General features: G+C 40.7%; 1 protein-coding gene across 1 annotated transcript in view; it reads left to right on the top strand.

Moving 5' to 3' along the window:
* Window positions 1-3,467: 3,467 nt before the first annotated feature.
* Window positions 3,468-20,099, top strand: part of AHCTF1 (AT hook containing transcription factor 1) — a gene marked incomplete at its 3' end in the record, with an annotated part of 36,515 nt that continues 19,883 nt past the window's right edge. Inside the window, 10 exon segments of the mRNA XM_009880430.1 lie at window positions 3,468-3,588; window positions 4,544-4,797; window positions 8,187-8,367; window positions 9,177-9,273; window positions 10,550-10,666; window positions 11,643-11,727; window positions 15,668-15,818; window positions 18,490-18,622; window positions 18,710-18,891; window positions 19,351-19,412. Of these exon segments, the coding sequence (XP_009878732.1) occupies window positions 3,468-3,588; window positions 4,544-4,797; window positions 8,187-8,367; window positions 9,177-9,273; window positions 10,550-10,666; window positions 11,643-11,727; window positions 15,668-15,818; window positions 18,490-18,622; window positions 18,710-18,891; window positions 19,351-19,412 (1,383 nt within the window).

Raw genomic sequence — 20,099 nt, 5'->3', positions numbered from 1 at the left:
TTAACCTAGCTCTATCTAACTTTTCCCACTGTTTTGATTTCCCAGTAATCCTTAGTTTAACTTAGTAGAATGATGGAAGTAAAACATAGAATCTTAGAATGGTTTAGGTTGGAAGGGACCTTACAGATCATCTAGTTCCAACCTGCCTGCCCTGGGCAGTGACACCTCTCACTAGACCAGGTTGCTCAAAGCCCCATCCAGCCTGGCCATGAACACCTCCAGGGATGGGGCATCCACAACTTCCCTGGGCAATTCAATCCAGCGCCTCACCGCCCTCAGAGTAAAAAATTTCTTCCTAATATCTATTCTCAATCTCCCCTCTTCCAGTTTGAAGCCATTACCCCCCATCCTGTCATTACCCCTTGTCCTAATAACCAGATCACTATATATATTGTTCATAATTTATTATGGATTTTGTCTTCCTGGTTCAATGTTGCCAAGCCAGATGTCTAGAAAAAAAGTGTTTAAAATGCCCCATTGCCTTACTAGAGGGAACCTGGGCATGTCTGATGCACTAGCATTTTCACATGCTTTTATACACGGTTAATAACTGCAGCATGATTAAATTAAAAGTTACATGAATGGTCCAGGTGTGCTCTTGGCCTGTCCAGGTAGGCAGTGGCAAAGGCAGGGTGACTCATGGAGAGCATGCAGTTGAGAAGTTTTCTTGAATGCTGTTACCTGCCCTGCCGAAAGATACTCGTTCACTCTTTTTCTTAAAAATATCTTGCTACTAGTATAATATATTATGTTGGTAATCATGAAGTGCTTGCCACAGAGACTTGTTTTTCAGAAATCTCCGTGCTTATTTAAAAAAAAGATTTATTTTTTTTTTTTTTTTATTCACGACAATCATATATGCTCTTTTTGGAATTTTGTGCTGTTTTCTATAATTCCTTAACAGATGTTGTCATAGTCAGTGTTCTCCCTTAAAGGAGGATTGACCAACTGAATATTTTAAAATAGGCTACTTTGGCAGGGAGGGGTTGATTATTCAACATTTTCATTCATGATCTGGATGATGGGGCAGAGCGTACCCTCAGCAAGCTGGCAGATACAAAACTCTCAGTGGCTGATATGCCAGTTGGTCATGCTGCCATCCAGAGGGGATTTGACAGCCTGGAGAAATGGGCTGACAGGGACTTCATGCTGTTCAACAAGGGGAAGTGCAAAGTCCTGCACCTGGAGAAGAATGACCCCATGCACCAGTATGTGCTTGGGCCAGCCCATCTGGAGAGCAGCTTGGCAGAAAAGACCCTAGGTGTCCTAGTGGACACCAAGTTGACCATGAGCCAGCAATGTGCCCTTGTGGCAAAGGCAGCCTGAGCTGCACAAGGAGGAGCATTGCCAGCAGGTCAGGGGAGGTGATCCTTTCTCTAATCAGCAGTGGTGGTGTCACACCTGATGTGCCATGTCCAGGTCTGAGCTCTTCAGTCTCATAAGAAGGAGATAGAGATACTGGAGAGAGTGCAGTGAAGGGCCACAATGATGGTTAGAGGGGACTGGAGCATCATTCTTCTGATGAAAGGTTGAGTACCTGAAAAGGAGGTAAAGAAAACAGAGCTAAGTACTTTCCAGTGGTGCCCAGTGACAGGACCTGGCAATGGGCACAAACTGAAACATTTAAAAGATGTTATTCACCATCCCAGTATATCTGTATTAGCATTTGGTATTAGGGGTTACTCATAAAACATATTCATTAAATCATTACAATTAAAGTAAGCCAGAATGGTGGTCAAATTGAGGGGCTTTTTACTCTCTGGAGCCCCTGGATGCAGTGCGAAAGTTGATCCCACTGTCACTTTGAAATGATGACAAGTACCAATAAGTAAATGCAACAAAACTACTGCAAATAAGTTGTCCCACTTGGAACTTGATCTGGATTAGTTGTGAATGCTGGCAAAGCACTCAGCCTGGCTGGCTGCAGCAGCATCCTGCAATACTGGCTCTGCCGTTGGCAACTTTTTTTTCCAAATGTTCACTTGCGCTTAGTGCAGGACCCTGACATACATCTCCTGTGTTTCATGCGCTTGTTGTTTTCATACCAGCAGAAAATACTGGAAGGTATTGTCAGAGTGCTTGTGACTTAAAATATAGTAGATTCCAATCCCCAGGCTTTAGAGCATAATTTTCCTCTGGAGAACTACAATTCATATAAACTGTATTTATTATAAACATTTCCATTTAATAAATTAGTGTTGCTCTCAGAGTCTTGTCTTCAAAACTAGCTGTAACCTCCTGTGCTGTAAGGAAAATAGGTTACTAGTGCACACTGGAAGAAGCAATCACAAAACTTCATGTCCAGGAGAACGTGTATGGTACAGTTAATGCAATAGGCTTTGTGTTCACACTTAAGTGGCTGGCTGTACTGGTTTGTAGCATAGGGTAAAGGTTCTGCTTGATGCCCGAGTTGGTCAGAATGTGTAACAGCCACGAATAGTGAATCATGTATAATATCTTTCTTTTGAGATTTCATGAAGAAAGAAGTGCTATTTGAATGAGATAATTAAATTTATCCTGTCTTCTGCAGGCTTTTTCAATAACCCAGCAAACTTGCAAAATAGTTGCTTAAAGTAGTTTGTATTTGTGTATGTATGAAATATCTTTTATTTAGCCTCCTATTTAATCTTGTAAATCACTTCAGCTTTTAATTGTTTCCACAAAAAAAAAAAATCGGTCTTGACATGCTGAAACCTGAATTCTTTGTGGAGCACCTACAGAAGTGTGGAAACTGTCTGGACAGCTAAGAAGTTTTTGTAAAATACTACAGAGATGTGATAAGGAAGGGACTGGAACACGGAATGTGAGGATTTAAGTACAGAAAACATGTCAATGTTTTAAAGTGCTGTGTTATGTTTACATCATAACTGTATGGAAAACTACTTTCTATTTGATGAGCTATGAAAGTTTGTATTGCTTGTAATGTGAAAATGTCAACGGTACATTTTCTGGCAGAATTCAGGTATGAAGGTAGTTAAGAAATGCTAATTTCTTAATGTTCAAAATAAACATGCCAAAAGTGAACAAGACATAAATGATGTGTGAAGTCTACTAGAAGACAACTGACAATACGTAATAAAGTATAGAATCAAGGGAAAGCAGAAATGGAAACTTGTACCTGTTACTGAGAAGCTTTTTAAAATACGATTTTTCTCAGATCCCATCTAACTAACCCATGTGAGTAGCCTTGAACTCAGTGTACTGGGTTTTCTCCTGTTACTTATCTTGTCAATACCTCTGTGTCACTTTTTGTTGGGGATCTCACAGGCATCAGAAAAGCAAAGGATTCTCCTTTTGCTCTGCTGTGGGAGTAAAAACTGTCCTGAGTGCCCATGTTTTAAGGAAAAGAGATACAGGTGATGCCTAGGAGATTTTTCACTGTGTCTGATGATAATTGTGTCAATCTCAAGAATATTTATGGCTGACATGAGTCTCTCTTGTTGATGTTTCTTTGTTTACAGTGAAGAATGCGAGACCTAACAGCTCAGGTAACAAGCAGTCTGCTGCAGTTTCCAGAGGTGACTCTTGAGGCACTTGGTGAAGATGAGATCACCCTCGATTCTGTGCTGTGTGGGAAGTTTTCTGGAGGTGAGCATTTTCCTTTAAATTAGGACTTGGTATAAAGTTGTTATTGCCTGGACGTTACCTGAAGCGTGGGGTCATACTATCGACTGTGCCAGGCTGGTGCTGTTAAGGTGCATCAGGTTTAGTGAGAACAAAAAGGATGCTTTAACAATTAAAAATGCTAATATTAGAACATTAGTATAGTTAAACTTTGAAGTTACAACAACCTGCACCGATCTTGTGCTATTAAAATAGTTTACTTAAACATGCTGAGTCAGTGAGCCCTCCTCAATTTTTAATTAAATAAAAAAGCTGTTTTCAAAGGAGGAATAGTGGTGTTTTGGGCGGTATTTATTTGCACCAGCTCAAGCTCTAAGACCTTTGTAACATCACGTGCAGAAGTAGTTCTTCTAGAGTGTTACAGATGCGCTCCCCTGCTTTTCTTTTTTTTTCTAGTCTGAATAAAAAGAAAAGGAAGAGGGCAACACTGTTAAGTAAAAGTTTACATTTACTCATGCGGTGCCCGTTTTAAGAGAATTTCCTGTGGAGGTCCAAATCTCTGCCCAAAGTAGGCCTGTGTCAAGGACAATTAATCAACTAGAAATGAATTGGCTTAGATTTGTTATGTGGGAAGGCCGCTTCAGGACTTGCATTCCCATATGCATTTAGATGATTTCTCGCAAAACCAAGCCGAATGTGGTCTAAAGACTCTAGATCAAGATATTGTAATCTTTATCCCAAGCAATCCAGATTCTTCAGCGCAGGAATGACAGGTGCAAATGCAAAAGAATAAAGCTGTTCATTTTAAGAGGTATCGCTTAAGGATTTCAGTGGGTGATTTAAGGAATTGACCGGAACGAGGTAGGTTGGTCTTCCTCTCTGAGGTTCTTTTACTGAAGGAAAGGGGCAGTGACTGTGAGTTTTCGGTTGTTTTCAAGTCTTCTCTTGGACGTTCGCTTTAGCCAGCTTTCTCTTCCAGGGAGGAATGGCCTAGCGTGGTTGGCGCGTGGTCCTCAACTCGAGGTGGTGAACTCAGTGACAGCAGAGCGGCTCTCTGCGTACCGTTTCGGTGGAGTAAATGAGCAGCCTCCCACTGTTCGTGTGGTGAAGGAGTTTTCGTGGCAGAAGAGAACTGGACTACTGGTTGGGTTGGAGGAAGCAGAGGGAAGCGTTCTCTGTCTGTACGACCTTGGAACATCACGAGTGGTTAAATCAGTTGTTCTTCCTGGAAGGGTAAGTACTTTTTAATTGGAGAAACGAAGCTTTTATGTTGTTAGGTGCTGCGTGACCCTGTCTCAGGACCAGCTTTGGAGCGTCTCTTTGTAGGAGGTATTTTTTTCTCTAGTGCATTACCATACTGTCACTTGAGAGTATCCAGTTGAGAGAGCCTTTAGGTAAGATCTGGGGCTTAACGGTACTGTTATCTTTTGAGTTTATGGGTAGTAAACCAAGTTTTCTAGTTTTATTGCAGAGCGCACAGTTACCTGATTCTCTAATTCCACAAAAGGGCATTGAACAATACTTTTTTTTTGGCACGAGTGAAAAGGAAATATACCCTACCCTTTAATAGGTCTGTAACATACATTTCTGAAATGCTTTTTCCTGTCAGAATGAAATTTCTGTCAGAAGTTCTGTCTGTAAAAGATCTCATTCTTCCATAGTTGTGCTGTAAATGACTTGGACGCTTTACCATGAATCTCAGCCTAGCAAGCGGGTGACTTTAAAGCAGAACACATTTTTCTGTTGACTGGGGAGAGGAAAAAAGAGCCTCTAGTGCGTTATCTGACAAATTGTTGAGAGATCGGCTTTGATCCTGCAGGCCTTGAATCTGTGCTCTCTGACTTGTGTTTGTGTAGATGGAATACACTGGTGTAATGTCACTGATTTTTTTTCTTCTATAACCCATAAACAGGAATGATGTCATGTCCCCTAGTCTCATTATCTTAACGTAAACAAGAATCAGCATAAGTTACTAGAACATCAAGATCTGCTTTATTTTTATCCTCTTAGAATCTACAACAACGGTGTGCTTACTCGTCTCAAGCATTTGTATTGTACTTTCTAAAGCGAGGAGCTGGGTTGGTGCTCCACTGTGTTAGTTTGCCTACCATCTGGGTAAATGTGAGAGTTGTAGCTGGAAAGACAAGTTGTGTGCTGACATAAGCGTATACTCATGAAGTAAATGATGTTTGTGAAAAAGGACGTAGCTTTGTTAAGTGTTATTTCTTAAATCCAAGCAAGCTGGGAAGAGGAACAGGAAGGGGTAAGAAGGAACATGTCGCGTATCGAATCTGTGCCTACAGAAGTGATTTGAAACCAAATATAGTTATAACTCTCAGTTGTATCAGGGAGCCTTTCTATACCACAAAAAAGGTGGTTCAGGAGAAAATATGACAAAGTCTTGGGGAGAAAAGTTGGCTGTTGTGTGATGAAGGTTGTGAATTTGGGAATAAAGCCAAAGCTTATCTGAGTTTCTGCTCTTATGGCCTGAATGCTCTTGGTCACAAGCGTGTCTGGTCTGTTGCTTTCATTTTGCTGCCAATCTCTTGGCTCTGAGATTAGTTAGGTGAGCATAGGCAGGACACGGGTGTTGCTGGTTGGACTGTTGACTTGTCAGTTGTGAGTGGGAGCAAGAGTGAGCAGAACCAAGTAGATAAAACTTCGGTGGACAACAAAGTGTCCAGGTTAACACCAGCTTTGAGTAACTCTGGTCCGAGGTGTCAAGGCATGAGTGTATTAATACAGGGTATTTCTAGTATGACGAAGCCTTGGGGGCAAAATTTGGCTGTTGTGAACTGAAAATGTTAATGGAGTCTTTTTGGAATTGGTTTCTAGTAAAAGCAACTCTGAATTAAAAACATTAGTTCTGTTAAATGGGTTTATAATGGTTGTATGTTTCAGAACTATGGCACGGTAATTTCCCAAGTTTTCCTGGTTTGTATGAGGCGGAGGGGTAGCATTTGGATCCCGTAAGCTGAGAAAAGTTTTCTTAGTTCATTCCCAGAATGAGTCGGCATTAGTCTAGGAGCATATGAAAAGCCCGTGCAGAGCGCAGTGGAAAAATAGGCAGTTTCAGGAGCTTCTACGTGGTAAATGGAAGTGTTAAAATCGGGAAACGTTTTTGGAAGACTGTATGTAAAAATGGAAAAGACTCATTTGGAGCCAGTTGAACAACAAATAAAATGTTAGAAGAGAAAGAAGTTGGAAGCCACACTTGAACTTTGGCTAGTTGTGCAGCAAGATATGTAGAGTATTTCTGCTTCCCTCATAACAGTCATCAAGACTTGGAGCAGCAAGAATTGGAATACTCAAAATGCTTGCGATAGCCCTTTGAGTAGGAGAGAAGACTGGAAATTTGATTTGATTTACAAGGAATCTGAAACGGGACATGACAGTGGTCTAAATTGGTCTAGGTGCTTCTGAGATTAGAATTCTTGCGAGCAAGATGCAAGGTAAATTGTGGAGTAGATTGCCAGGCAGAGTAGTGATAGCAAGTGCTTGATAGGGGAGAGGAGAAACCTTTGGGGTTTGGTTATTTTTCCCCACCTCTGTGGGTAAAAAAAAGATACACATAAAAAATGGACTACCTTGTGAAGTTCCCTTCTTTGCTTTATTTTCCTATAACGCGACATTGTTGTTGATGTCAAGCTTCCTGTTCGCATTGTGCTGCATTTCATGAGAGGGCTGAAGGATAGCCTATGTCCTCTTGTTTTATAGCTTCAGTGCAGGAGTCTTCCTGTGCTTGTGCTCTGCTCTGGCAGTCAGTGTTGTCCTGGGATGTGTTGCAACGTGTGCTGAAAAATCTCTCTTCACCTTGCAATACAGGTGCATGCGGACTGCTTGGCATGTTAAAGAGCAGCGTGCACTTCTTCCTTAGTTGGAGTTAGCTTTTTATCTAAGAAGCTGCTGTTCTTTGTGCTGTTGTTTTACACTGGATTCTAAAATTTTTGTTTAACGTTCATGAAATTGCTGGTGTTCATTTAAAACTTTTTTTTTTCCTTTATCCGGCTGTTATTTTTATTCTAAATGAGGACTAGTGTAAATTTTACTACGCTAGTCTCTCTCTTCAATGCTTTTAAAACCTGTTTCATTCTCATGGAAATGGCGTGTCTCCCATGCAACTTGGCTGCTGCCTCGACTGACTTACAGCCATGATTTATCCTAATACCTGTTGGCAAAGAAGGCGTAGATTGTATCACAGTGCTGACGGTCTGTTAGCAGTGGGAGAACTAGATTTAGTTTTGTCTTGCTTAAGTCCCTTGAATATGATAAAGTTTCTTGCATATTACTGAATTTTTATCTTTTCTTAGTGTTAATTATTTCCAAGTAGGAAATGGAAATTGGTAAGCTGTAATAATAGAATGCACCGTTTCAGCTGAAGTTAATTCAGTGAAAGAGCTGTAGGAAGTACAGCAAAGGGAAGGCAATAACAGATGTTTGTACAGGGCTGTTTTCTTTTTTTTTTTCTTCCCTGAAAGAATTGGAAACAATGCTTTGTTTTTAAGTCTTATGCTCCTGTATTTACCTTCTTGTTTGTGATGTGCTAATTCTGGCTTCCCTTTTGAATGGTTTCTAGTTAGGTTGTCAAACAGCTGAGACATTAACTTGTAGTTTTCCTGTAGGTAACCGCTATAGAACCCATAACAAGCCACGGAGGAGCCAGCGTGAGCACTCAGCACCTTCATCAGAGTCTGCGATGGCTCTTTGGAGTGGCAGCAGTGGCTACAGATGTTGGTCATCTCCTTCTGGTTGACCTTTGTTTGGATGATTTGTCTTGCAGTCAGAATGAAATTGAAGCATCGGGTAAGCTTGTGTTTTTTAAACATGAATTTAAATGTAAGAAAATGTGTGTCTTTTAAATAAACAATGTGCATCTCACTTTGAAGATACTAGTGTGCAGACATTTGTGACTCCTGACTGCAGGTGGTGGTTTGAGACTGTATAGTCCTGAACTGATTAAAACTAGGAGTGGCTGATTACTCCTTCTCGTGTTATAAATGCCCCCCTCTCACCAAGATCCCCGTGTCGCTATGATTCTTGCCAGGGAGGTGTGGGAGTTTTACCATCGGAGTCGGTGCAGCTGCCCGGTGGGAAGTTGTGTCAGAGGTGCTCTGTTTCTTGGGAACATCCTTTGGCTCGTCTTAGTTGACTTGGGGCAAATTCTAGGCTTGTTTTCTAAAAGAAATCCAACTTACCCAAACCCCTGCATTTGGATGAATGAAATCTCTGATTGGTGTATTCAGATTGCATCCACTGTTTTGACTGTTACACCAGTGGCTTCAGGAGTTGGTGTCACTTCAAATAGCTTCATTGTGAGGCCCAAACTCCTGATGTACGGAGTCTAAGAGGAATTTGTCTATGAAGGTTATGCTTTTACTTGGTTTTCACATACAAGTGAGAATTTCTACCTGCCTGATCAGAGAGTTCTTACGTTCTTTGAAGATGTACAAAATGGAAATGGCAAAAAGAGCGTTGTATAAATTGGTATTTTGCCTGGGACAGTAGAATTAGATTATGGGTATTGTCACATCAGCGTATAAAATGCACGCTAAATGGCATAACATCATTCATTTATTGCATGGTTTTGTGTGTGTAGATCTAGAAGTTCGCAGTGTCAACCCTGTGCTACATAAGCAGAAGCAATCAGCTCGTTGTGGGTTTTTCAGACGGCTACCTGTCGCTGTGGAACATGAAAACTTTGAACAGGGAGTAAGTAGGCCTTTACACTTGGCCACGCCTGGAGGGGCAGCGGTCTGAATTTTTTTGCCTAAGGAAGTATGTGAATTTAAAGAGAACTTTTTCAGGGACTGAAACAAGCATGAGTACAATCTTGGAATGTGTAGAAATCCCCTTCTGAAATGCCTGTTAAGTCATACCTGGATTAAGTGGACGGCTTTCTCCTCAGTGGACTGGGATTGTTTTCCTTATGGTGTCTGAGGAATTGTGGAAAGAATGCTTCTTTGGGTTACGTGAAGCAGTTGGGATGTGATAGAGCTAATTTCTATCAGATGGTCTGTTCTACCAGTAGTATTCCGTGAAACCATTGTTTCACTGTGTGTGTATTTTGATGAAACTGATTTTAGGAACTATTTTTTCAGTAACTGCGCTTAGGGCATAGTTTGAAAGGCTGAGGTATGTTAATGGTGTGATTTTGGTGATCCTGGTCTGTAAAATGTCCAGGAGGAAACTAGTGAGACATGAAAAATCAGTAGCTGATCTGTGCCTGAAAATATATTCTTTCGTACGTGTCAGCTTTGGCTGAAATCGGAGATTGACCCATTCCAAGGCATGTGAATGAAAGTTTGCTTGGAATATGTGGCAGTGAGAATGAGGGACGTGTGAATTTATAAGCAATATAAAACTTAAGAGGTGATTTAAAGTCTGCCAAAGAGCAATGTCACTTGAAATATTTGACCAGCTTCAGACAAGGATTCACTTCAGTGCATCTGCAGCGACTCACCAGAAGCTATTGGATGCATAAATAGACAGTGGAGGAATAATTAGGTGGCAAGAATGGACTGTGAAGGTACCAATAAGATTCACAAGTCTGGAAGAAAAATGCTTTGTGTAGTCCAAGAAATGAGAAAGTACTTGTGTTTGGCACTGTTTTAAATTTGTTCAGAAGATATGCTGCATTTTAAGTTCAGTAGTGAAGCAGACTACAACAGTAGGACCAATCATTTGCTTGGCTGCTGAAGTAATCCTTTATGATGTTCCTCCTGCTGAGGCAGAGGAGGACATAAACGCAGGTTATTGCATTTGCTGGACGGGAGTTTCCTCACCTCTTGACTGTTGGCATAAACAGTAGTCTCTTCCTTGACTCACTTGTTTGAGATGGAAGTATGACTTTCTGTACTTTGAGGATAAGCACGTAAGGTCTTCTTTTCATGGAAGATGCTTCTACCCGTCTGCAAACAGTTAGAACCAGTAGGCTCACCTTTTTCTTTTTTTTTTCTTTTTTTTTTTTTTTTTCTTAAACTTGTAGGCACCACTGTCAGCTTGAAGGAGGAAGGATTCCTGTCTATGCTGTCACTTTTCAAGAGCCTGAGAATGATCCTCGCAACTGTTGCTACTTGTGGGCTGTTCAGTCTACACAGGAAAGGTGAATAAAAACTTACTGTGAGCCACTGAATTTTATTTGTTGTTAACGTATTTGTTGGCATACAGTTGACACAGGTATATTTGTTTTGTTTCTTTAGCTATGCAGGAGCTTCTGTCAGGTACGGAAGGTTTTAATCTTACCCTGCAATGTTTACAGGAGTTAAGAGATGCGAAGAGGGACCTGGTAGTTCCCGCCTTCTGAAAGAAGGCAAAGCAGCAGTGGCTGTATTTTTGTGCTTGCCTTCTTAATTGATTTCCTTTTGTTTCTTGCCGACTGCTTCCTGTGTTTGATGTTCACACCATGGTATTAAAATACCGTTGAAAGTAGTTGAGGCTGCGGATCTAGAAGACTAAAGGTGCCGATCCAACAGCTGCTGCCTCTAAAGGAGGGCAGTGACAGTGTTGCCGATGGCCTTGTGCCAGCTCCAGCAGTCGTGAGCCTTTGTGAGCCAGTTCAGCTCACCTGGCAGGTAACGATTCAGCAGAGAAGTCAGTGGTTTCCTGCTAGACGTCTGCATCAGATCAGAATGTGGGAGGGCGCAGTGCGTGCAGGAGAGGGACTGGAACTTTGGTGGTAAGGGAAGGGGAGAAAGATCCCTGTCTCTTTCAGCACCAGCAAGCTATTCCATCAGCTCAGCCGTTCCGAGAGTGGCAGGCTTTTTAAGTTTGACTTTAAAGCAGTTTTGATCGAGACCTCTTTGCTGTGAAGAAGTACATCCAACAATTTTTAGTCCATGCAACATAATGAAGCTTTCAAAATGTACGGTTAGCATTTGCCCTTGAAGCTTTTAGTGTCAAAACGTCCTCCTTTATGTTTTAGTGGGTCTATGTGGCCCGTTACCATGTTTTGGGAAGCAATGTTTATCTTTTCAGCAAGACCATGCTCTTAAGAAAATGTCAGTCTAGAAGTAATGAAATGATTATGAGGATTATAAAGCATCTTTGTAATCAAATTTCCTCATTGGTACCTTTTTCAGTGAAGGTGATGTGGTGAGTTTACATCTGTTGCAGTTAGCTTTTGGTGACAGAAAGCGCTTGGCATCAGGACAAGTCATGTATGAGGTAAGACGTGCACGCGTGTGAAAAGAAGAAAAGAGTTATTTTCTCTGGGTGAGCATCAGTTGAGTTCACAGCGGTAATATTTACCATCAAAATTCAGAGCTGACTGGAGAAAAAAAATAGTCTTTTGCTGAGTCTTCTTGGGCCTGGCATTTGTGCATGCTTTTTGAAAACAAGGCATACAATTTTGTGTTGCAGCGTCACGTGTTCCAACTCGATTCATCTGCAAAGAGCCCCTATAAATTCAATTTCTGAAGAGGAAGCAGCTTTTACAAATAAAATTATTCTTAAACACCAAATTCAGGGCATGTAGGAAGAAAAGACAGGGCCTTGAATAAGCTATTTAACCAAAGTAACTTGAATAAGCTTCTGTCTGTCTCCCTTTCTCCAAAGACGGTCATATATATCTGTTTATTCTTTGCTGATCTTTGGGTTGAGTTTCTTGGCTTTCTCTTGAGCTCTGTCAACTGGACTTCAAATGAAATGAAGAGACAGTGTCTCTTCCGTGTTGATGACCCTGAAACTTAGTAGCTGTAAAGATAACTTGTTCTTCTTTTTGGCTGGGTTACCTGTTGAATCTACTCTCAAAGCCAGCAAAATATGTAAATACAGTAAACAGTAATCTGATTTGTTCAGAAGAGAATACAGAAATGTACAATCTGGCTCCAAAGGTGGCGTGTTTGAAATATTGGTGAGGTATCATTATAGCTCTGGTATGTAACAGATCTAAGGCGCATCAGTATAATTCTATTCAGTAGTATGCTCGGAAGTCTTCCAAAATCTTTTTGAGGGGAAAGTAATCTTAATTCAGAGCAAGTCTTTCCTCCTATTTTGATCCTTTGCCTTGCCTATTCTCAATAGTTACGGAATGAAATAGGGGTTAGTCTTGTATCGTGGTACTCTGTTTTTTATGGGGACTGTGCATTCTGATTTCTTGGAATGAGTTTCGATTTTGGGCTTTTTCCTTATGTATTGAATAGCTCCTTCCTCATTTGTAAGTGTTGCTTTTGACTAGGTAACGGTTAGGTGCTTGGAAAAAGTGCTGTTTCTTTAAAATGCATTATCTATCATGGTGACAGAGGAGAAAGATCTTCAAGTGATTCATCGTTTTCTAAATATGGATATCATCTCTTTATTTTCATGTACAATTTTTTTGTGACCTAAATATACAGTGCTCTTGAGGAACAGAGCACCCTGGTTGGGTTTTTAATTTTGAAAGGGGTTTTATTGCAGTTCGCTGTTGCATCTCTTGTAGTGCTCTAAGCATTTTGGCAGGTTGATAGGAGAAAGTTTCTTTAATCTTTCTCCAGTTTCACTTTTGAACTCGTGCTTTGTTTTATCCTCTTTCAAAAGGTATTTTTAGCTACAGTCTTAGCAATGGCAAAGACAATACCTTGTACCATGTGCTTCTTTGGAAAAAAAGCAGTTGTCTACATCCATTTCTCTCATGGCTACTTTGTTCTGTCTCAACACTGTAATGTTAAAAGGTGGGACCTTTAACTCTCCAACAATTCTTTGTTGTGGTCATCTTTTTTTTCTGAAAAAGATGTGACGAGTGTCAGGTTTTACCTCAGAGGGTTGAGGTGTTTCAGCAGCCTTTAAAAATGGGTCTACTAGAAATTCCAGTTGACGCTCCTTAAAAAAAAAAAAAGTACACAAAGTGATCAAATTATGTTGTTGTGTTTGTGACCTGTGAAAGCTGTGGTGAGGTTAATGTAGGACTTTTAACCCTCTATAGACTATGCAACCAGTAACACATTCACAGCCATGTAAGAGCTGTCAGGCACCAGTCTCTGGATCTGAGATATTTTATTCCCCTGCTGTTTCTGTTTGCCTGTGATGAGTGTTGTGGAAGATTGAAACAGGAACCAATCTTACAAGGCAGTTGAAGAGAGAACTAAGCGGCTGGACCATCTGGCGAGAAAAGACAGGTTCTTCATCTAGCTGCCAGATGAGCGACTTAAACACGTAGCTTCGTAGCAAGACCTGATAACACCTACTGCGAAAAAAACACCAAACCCAAAACAACTCCTAGACCCAAAAGAAGCCCCAAAAGATGCATTAGGCCAGGATCTGTACTCTACAGTGGATACTCTTAGTCTCAGAACACTTCTTTGTAGTCACAGATTGGTCAGTACTGCGTGACTCTCTGCCTACATGGCTGTCTGAGACAAGTTTGTTCTCCATCTTCAGTGGCAGAGAATTTAAGAGTTGCTGCCATTTGCCAGGCAAGTTTGAGTAAACAAGGAGGAATCTACGGTTGATCCTTGTTCATTGAACAGAGTTGACAAGAGCCTGAAAGACTTGTGTGCTACAGCAATGCTTTTTGTTCCAGGAATCAGACTAATGGCTATGAAGCAGTGCGTATTTGACTTTAGATCATGGTAAAAACTCACTTTTGGACTTTTGGAACATGTGTCACTGTGTTTTTATAAATGTGTGTCAAACTTATGTCTCCGTTGCCTTCAAGGTTGGTTTAAGTCTGCTCAAGTAAACAAAGATACATTTAAGTTAGCTTTCAGAGAACTTTTTTATCCCATTTCAGCAGTTGCTAAATCTAATGCATCAGTCATGGTCATGGAGCACATCTTTACCTTTTTCTTACACAGTGCTTGTGGATGGTCTCTACCTTCATATTGGAGTCTGACTAGTGCATCTCATTTGAAAACTATCTTCATATTTTACTAGTTGATAAAATGATTACTTAATATTTCCCATACAGTGGAGTTCCTTAGATTTACTTCATCCAGTGTGGAAAGTTTAAAATACACTGCTTTGCTTCAGAAGCTTTTTTTCTTTCTAGTAATGAAAGACTTATTTTTTTACTATTACTATTATTATTTTAAGGCAGCCTTGATATTTATTTGGAGCATTTCATGGAACCATTAAGAAAAAGTTTGTCTCTTCTCAGATTAGGTGAATTAGACGTATCATATGAGATCATATGGATATGTTTTGTTTCATGCCAGTTCATTTTGCAGCTCTGAAAGTTTTAGGAAACTCAGGATCCCTTTCTGGGTTATTTTTTGTTTGGTAGTGGGTTTGGGAATTTTTTTTGGTGTTTTGTAGTGTGGTGGTTTTTCTTGTTTTGGCGTTTTTTTTAAATTGCAGAGCTGCTATTTGTCCACAGTACGCCCAGTCTTACACTGTACAGCAGACAGTTTGAACCAATGCTGTGTTTGGAAAGACAGTTTTTAAGTTAATGCTTACTTAAAAGGTGGTGGCATCAGGGGTTGAACACAGTCCTGCTGGGGTTTCTGTGTGTCTCAGAGTAATTTGTGATCCTAAATGCCTTGGCCACGTGCATCCCATGTCCTCTCTGTTTTCCCCTTTGGCTGTTGGTTGTGCTCGGTGAAGGAACTGAGGGCTATTTCACCCATTACTCAGTCTCTGACAAGATGAGAAGAGGAGGTGACAAGAGCTTACGTGGTTTGAAAGGAGATTGTTCATCAGTAAGAAGTTGTCATAGTTCTCACTCTAGTGATGTGCCTATAGATCATAGCTCTCGACAGAGCTTTAGCTGCTGAAATGGCGTGACTTGTCTAACTTCATCAGTTCTGTGATCAAGACATGGAGCAAAGAGCTTTGTGTGCATGCCTGTTGCGTTATTTCAGATATCTCTTTGTAGATATAGATTCAGGTTTATAAAGAAACCTTGCTATTGCAAGGAAGTCTGCAAAACCCATTTAGAGCTGAATAATGTTAGGGAAATGCTAGAATTTGAAAATGTACCTGGTCTTTACCACCAAATTTACCCATTGCGATTTGATACTGATTTCTCTTGCATGTCATTTGTAGTTTCTGTTTACCATCAGAAAGAAGCTCATGGGAAATATACAGTATAATATGCTTATTATATGAGATATAGGCTTTCTTTCATATTTCGCTATGATGTATGTGTTTATCTCAAAATGACCTTTTCTCTCTTCTATTTTTTCCCCAGGGTTTGGAATACTGTGACGAAAGGTACAGTTTAGATCTCACAGGTGGAGTTTTTCCCTTGAGAGGGCAGACCAGCAGTACTAAATTACTCAGCTGTCAGACTGTAGAAAAATTTCGCAGCCATGTTGACAGAGAGGATAGCATTAATGAAGGTTTGTTCTGATGTCCGTGTTTGATTATTTTAAAATAAGTGGTTTTGGAATCTGAGCAATGGATGCTGTTCTGGCCACACAGTCTTAAATATATCTGTACAGACTCGATTGCTGGGATTATTTACAAAGAAAAGCTGTGTGCTTAAGTGATGTGGGACTTCTTCAATGGAAAAAATAGGTTTTATGTAATTCTTGCTGACATGCTCTAGCGATGTATAGTTGAGTCATCTGTATAATGCTGGTCAGGCATTTAATTCCTCAGCTGTCACCTTTGAACAATAAGATCATTCTCTCCACCGCTTTGGAATGTTGTCTGAATCTCTTTTTCCCCTGTTCAAACCTATTTCCGTGTCTGCATCCAGATGGTGGTCTGTCACAGGTGGTGTTCCCCAGGGCTCAGTACTGGGGCCTGTTGTCTTTAATACCTCCTTTATTAATGATCTGGACGAGGGAATGGAGCGCACCCTCAACAAGTTTGCAGAGGACACCTCGTTGAGTGGGAGCGTTGATGGGCTTGAGGGTAGGAAGGCTCCACAGAGGGATGTGGACAGGCTGGCTGGATGTGCTGAGGCCCATGGTATGAGGATGAGGTTCAGCAAGGCTGAGTGCTGGGTCCTGCACTTGTGTCATAACAACCCCATGCAACAGTACAGGGTTGGGGAAGAGTGGCGGGAAAGCTGCCTGGTGGTAAAGGACCTGGGGGTGTTGGTTGACAGCTGGCTGAATATGAGCCAACAGTGTGCCCAGGTGGCTGATAGTATCCTGGCATGTATTAGAAATAGTGTGGCCAGCAGGTTTAGCGAAGTGGTTGTCCCCCTGTACTCGGCACTGGTGAGGCTGCACCTCAAATACTGTGGTCCGTTTCGGGCACTCCCAGGAAGAAAGACTCTGAGGTGCTGGAATGTGTCCAAAGAAGGGCAACCAAGCTGGTAAAGGGTCTTGACACAAGTCTTATGAGGAACAGCTGCAGGAAATGGGGTTGTTTAGGCTGGGGAAAAGGAGGCTGAGGGGAGAGCTTCTTGCTCTGTACTGTTACCTGAAAGGAGATTGTAGTGAGGAGGGGGTCGGTCTCTTCTCCCAGGTAACAGGCGACAGGACAAGAGGAAACAACCTCAAGTTGCACCAGGGGAGGTTAAGCGTTGGGTATTAGGAAAAATGTTTTCATTGAAAAGGCTCTGAAGTGTTGAACCAGGCTGCCCAGGGGAAGTGGTTGAGTCACCATCCCTGGAGGTATTTAAAGGACGCTTAGACGTGGGGCTTCAGGATATGGTTTAGTGATGGACTTGTTTGTGTTAGGTTTTCAGTTGGACTCGGTGGTCTTAAGGGTCTTTACCAACCTAAATTAGTCTATGATTTGCCTGTCCATTTGTGCCTCTCTAAATTGAATAGGTTCCTACACCTACAAGTTCTTAAAGCAATACCTTTCCTTGTCCATAGACACAGTTAAAACTCTTACAGTGTCTTTTATTGTCTTGGTGCAATTGAATATACATCTCTGGGTTTACAATTTCAGTTATGCTCTGACCATATCTTTGAGCCTGCTGCAGAGCTAAATTTCATAGCCTTTTGTTTTGAGTATTTCTGAGTAGAATGCCTGCTAAAAACTTGTTAAAACCAAGCAAACACCACCATGCCTCCACTCCACTCCCCAAACAAAGCAAAAACAACAAAAAAAAACCCTTTCTGTCTTTTTTTTTAAATGAAATATGAGGCATGGAGAAATACCCATAACTTTCTTGATTAGCTTTTATTCAGAATCTGTTGAAGTTAAGTTCTAGGCACACATGAGCTCCTGTTGGATGTGGGTTAATGCTAGCAATGAAGCAATCTTCAGAATTATGAAAATAATAGACGTCTTCCAAGCAGTTGGAAGTAGTTTCAGCAGCGAAGACAACTGAAATGGCACAGGAGCTCACAATGAAACATAGAAAAGTGTATGAGGATCCCTAAACAGTAATGTTGAATTCAGCAGAGAAACGTTTGCCAAACAAACCGTTGTTTTTCTCCTTACTCTGCTAGGGTAAAAGATACACCCCATACTTTGCTTCATCTAGAGAATGCATGCTCCCCAAAGAAGACAGACCTTCCTACCTACTGAGAGAACTGGAGTATAACATTGTGAATGTTTTATGTTAAAGTCTTTATTCCAATTTCCTATTTGCTGGGGCTGTTTTTTATTTTTATTTATTTTGTGTAATAATTGTGTTCTTTCATTCGTAATATGCATGGAAAGGAGCTACTCTTAAAACTTGTAATTGAGTCAAAGCTGGAAATTGGTAAAGCCAGCTGCGTGGTACAAGTGTATAGGACAATTATTTGTATACTTTCTAAAAGTAGCAAAGTATGTGTTCCTAGCTTTGTTTTTTTGTGAAACTGTTCATCTAGCTAAAGATCCTGATCAACTCTTTATGTATGGAAAACTTAATTAGCTAATAATTGTGTATTTGACTTTGCTTAGAACTGATGCAATTTGAACAATCAAAAGGGGCAGTAGGACTGAAACCTGTCACAGAGATGTTTGCTACTCTCTAATTTATTTTCACTGCTCTTAGAAAGTGTTGTGTTTCATGAGTGATGTAATAAAATTAAGTCAAAATAGAAAGCAGTGTTTTAAAAATATCGCATCTACTCTATTCTCTACAAATAAGAAACAATGTCCTCTCTTTTACAGTAGTATCTCCTGACACCAGTGTATCAATCTTCAGTTGGCAAGTGAAAACATATGGTCAAGGAAAACCGTCTACTTATTTGGGTGTATTTGACATTAATCGCTGGTATCATGCTCAAATGCCAGACTCCCTAAGGTAGATTTTTATTAAGTTGTTTTCAATATCCCTGCAAATAATTCATTTGAATGTCGGTGTTTAGCTGACGCACTTGTTTTCTTTAAGGCCAGAAGAATTCCTTCACGATTGGTCCTATTTTGCTTTGTGGTCACTGGATACCGTAATAAGCATGACTTCTCCCAAGCTCCTTTTGGATATTCTGGTACATGAGCGGAGTCTAAGTCGGGGAGTTCCTCCTTCTTATCCACCACCAGAGCAGTTTTTTAATCCAAGCACCTATAATTTTGGTAGGTATTTCAGTGCTTTTAAGAGTGATAAGCTTAGAAGAAATATCATTTGATCTCATTTTTTCTCATGTTCATTGTCTTACACAAAAACCAAACAAAAAAAAAAACCCAACCCAACTCTGATTACGTTGTACTAACAAGGTATTTCCTATTGTGAAATATATCTGGCAGTCTGTGGAGTTTTGGTGCTTTCGTAATGTAGCCTGTGAAGTGGTGCTAGTTATAAAATGAAATGATTTGAACCGAAACTCAAAGCACAGCACCTCGATAGCAGTAGAGATAAAATACCTACACACCGTAATTATTTTAAAAAAAGAAAAGTTTGTTTCAAAAGAGATCTGATGAAGAATATGGGTACTCAGTTCTATCTTTCCAGATACTGCTTTTTAGAAAATGTAAACTGGTCATAACATAAGTGTGAGAGTACAGAAGGTTGTCAAACGTTCATTGTTTCTGCAGACGGAACGTGCTTGCTGAACTCCGGAGTTGTTCACATGACTTGCAGCGGCTTCCAGAAGGAGGTGACCTTTTCTTCTCTCTCTGTTGAGAATGTCAAGAGGTGGACGTTTTCTAAGCTTTCTGTTGCACTGCTTTCAGTGTCAGAGACCGTTTGATGCTCATCCTGCCCATCCACATGCATAACAGCAATTGTAGCCTGTCCCCAGGTTTATGCAAATGCTCATGCTTTAGGTCCGCTCTTGGGACTGTAAAACCGTCATCGTCTCCTGGTGAAGCCTGATCAGGGATTGGATGTCTAGAACGGAATGTGATGTTGCTCGAGGAGCAAGAAGAAAACTGTTGTGGAAGTCAGGGAAAGCTGTTACAAAAGGAGGACAGAATGGAGAAAATGAGAAATTACTTAACTGTTTGAGAAGAACTGAAAATGTTTTTCCCCCAGACTTGGCCAAATTGTAACTTCCGAGTCACTGCACAGATTGTGACAAATAATTTTGAATTCAGTTTCAGCTCCCCAAGTATTTCCAACATGGATCAGCTTCTGCACAAACAAGCATAGAAAGGCTCTTCCAAAGCATGGTTTAAAGTTGTGTGTTAGTTTAGCTGGTACAGAATGCATTTTGTGTCAGTGGTCAGGGAAAAAGAAAGGCCTGTGTATTGACAGAGAAGCTAGAAGATACTTAATTAATCGTTGCAAGGTCTGCTATTTTCTTTCACAGGATTTTTAAAATAAGCTGTAACTGTTAGTTTGG

This window comes from Charadrius vociferus, unplaced genomic scaffold, assembly GCF_000708025.1.
Source record: "Charadrius vociferus isolate BGI_N301 unplaced genomic scaffold, ASM70802v2 scaffold62, whole genome shotgun sequence".
Lineage (NCBI taxonomy): Eukaryota > Metazoa > Chordata > Aves > Charadriiformes > Charadriidae > Charadrius > Charadrius vociferus.
This window is presented reverse-complemented; position numbering and strand designations above follow the sequence as displayed.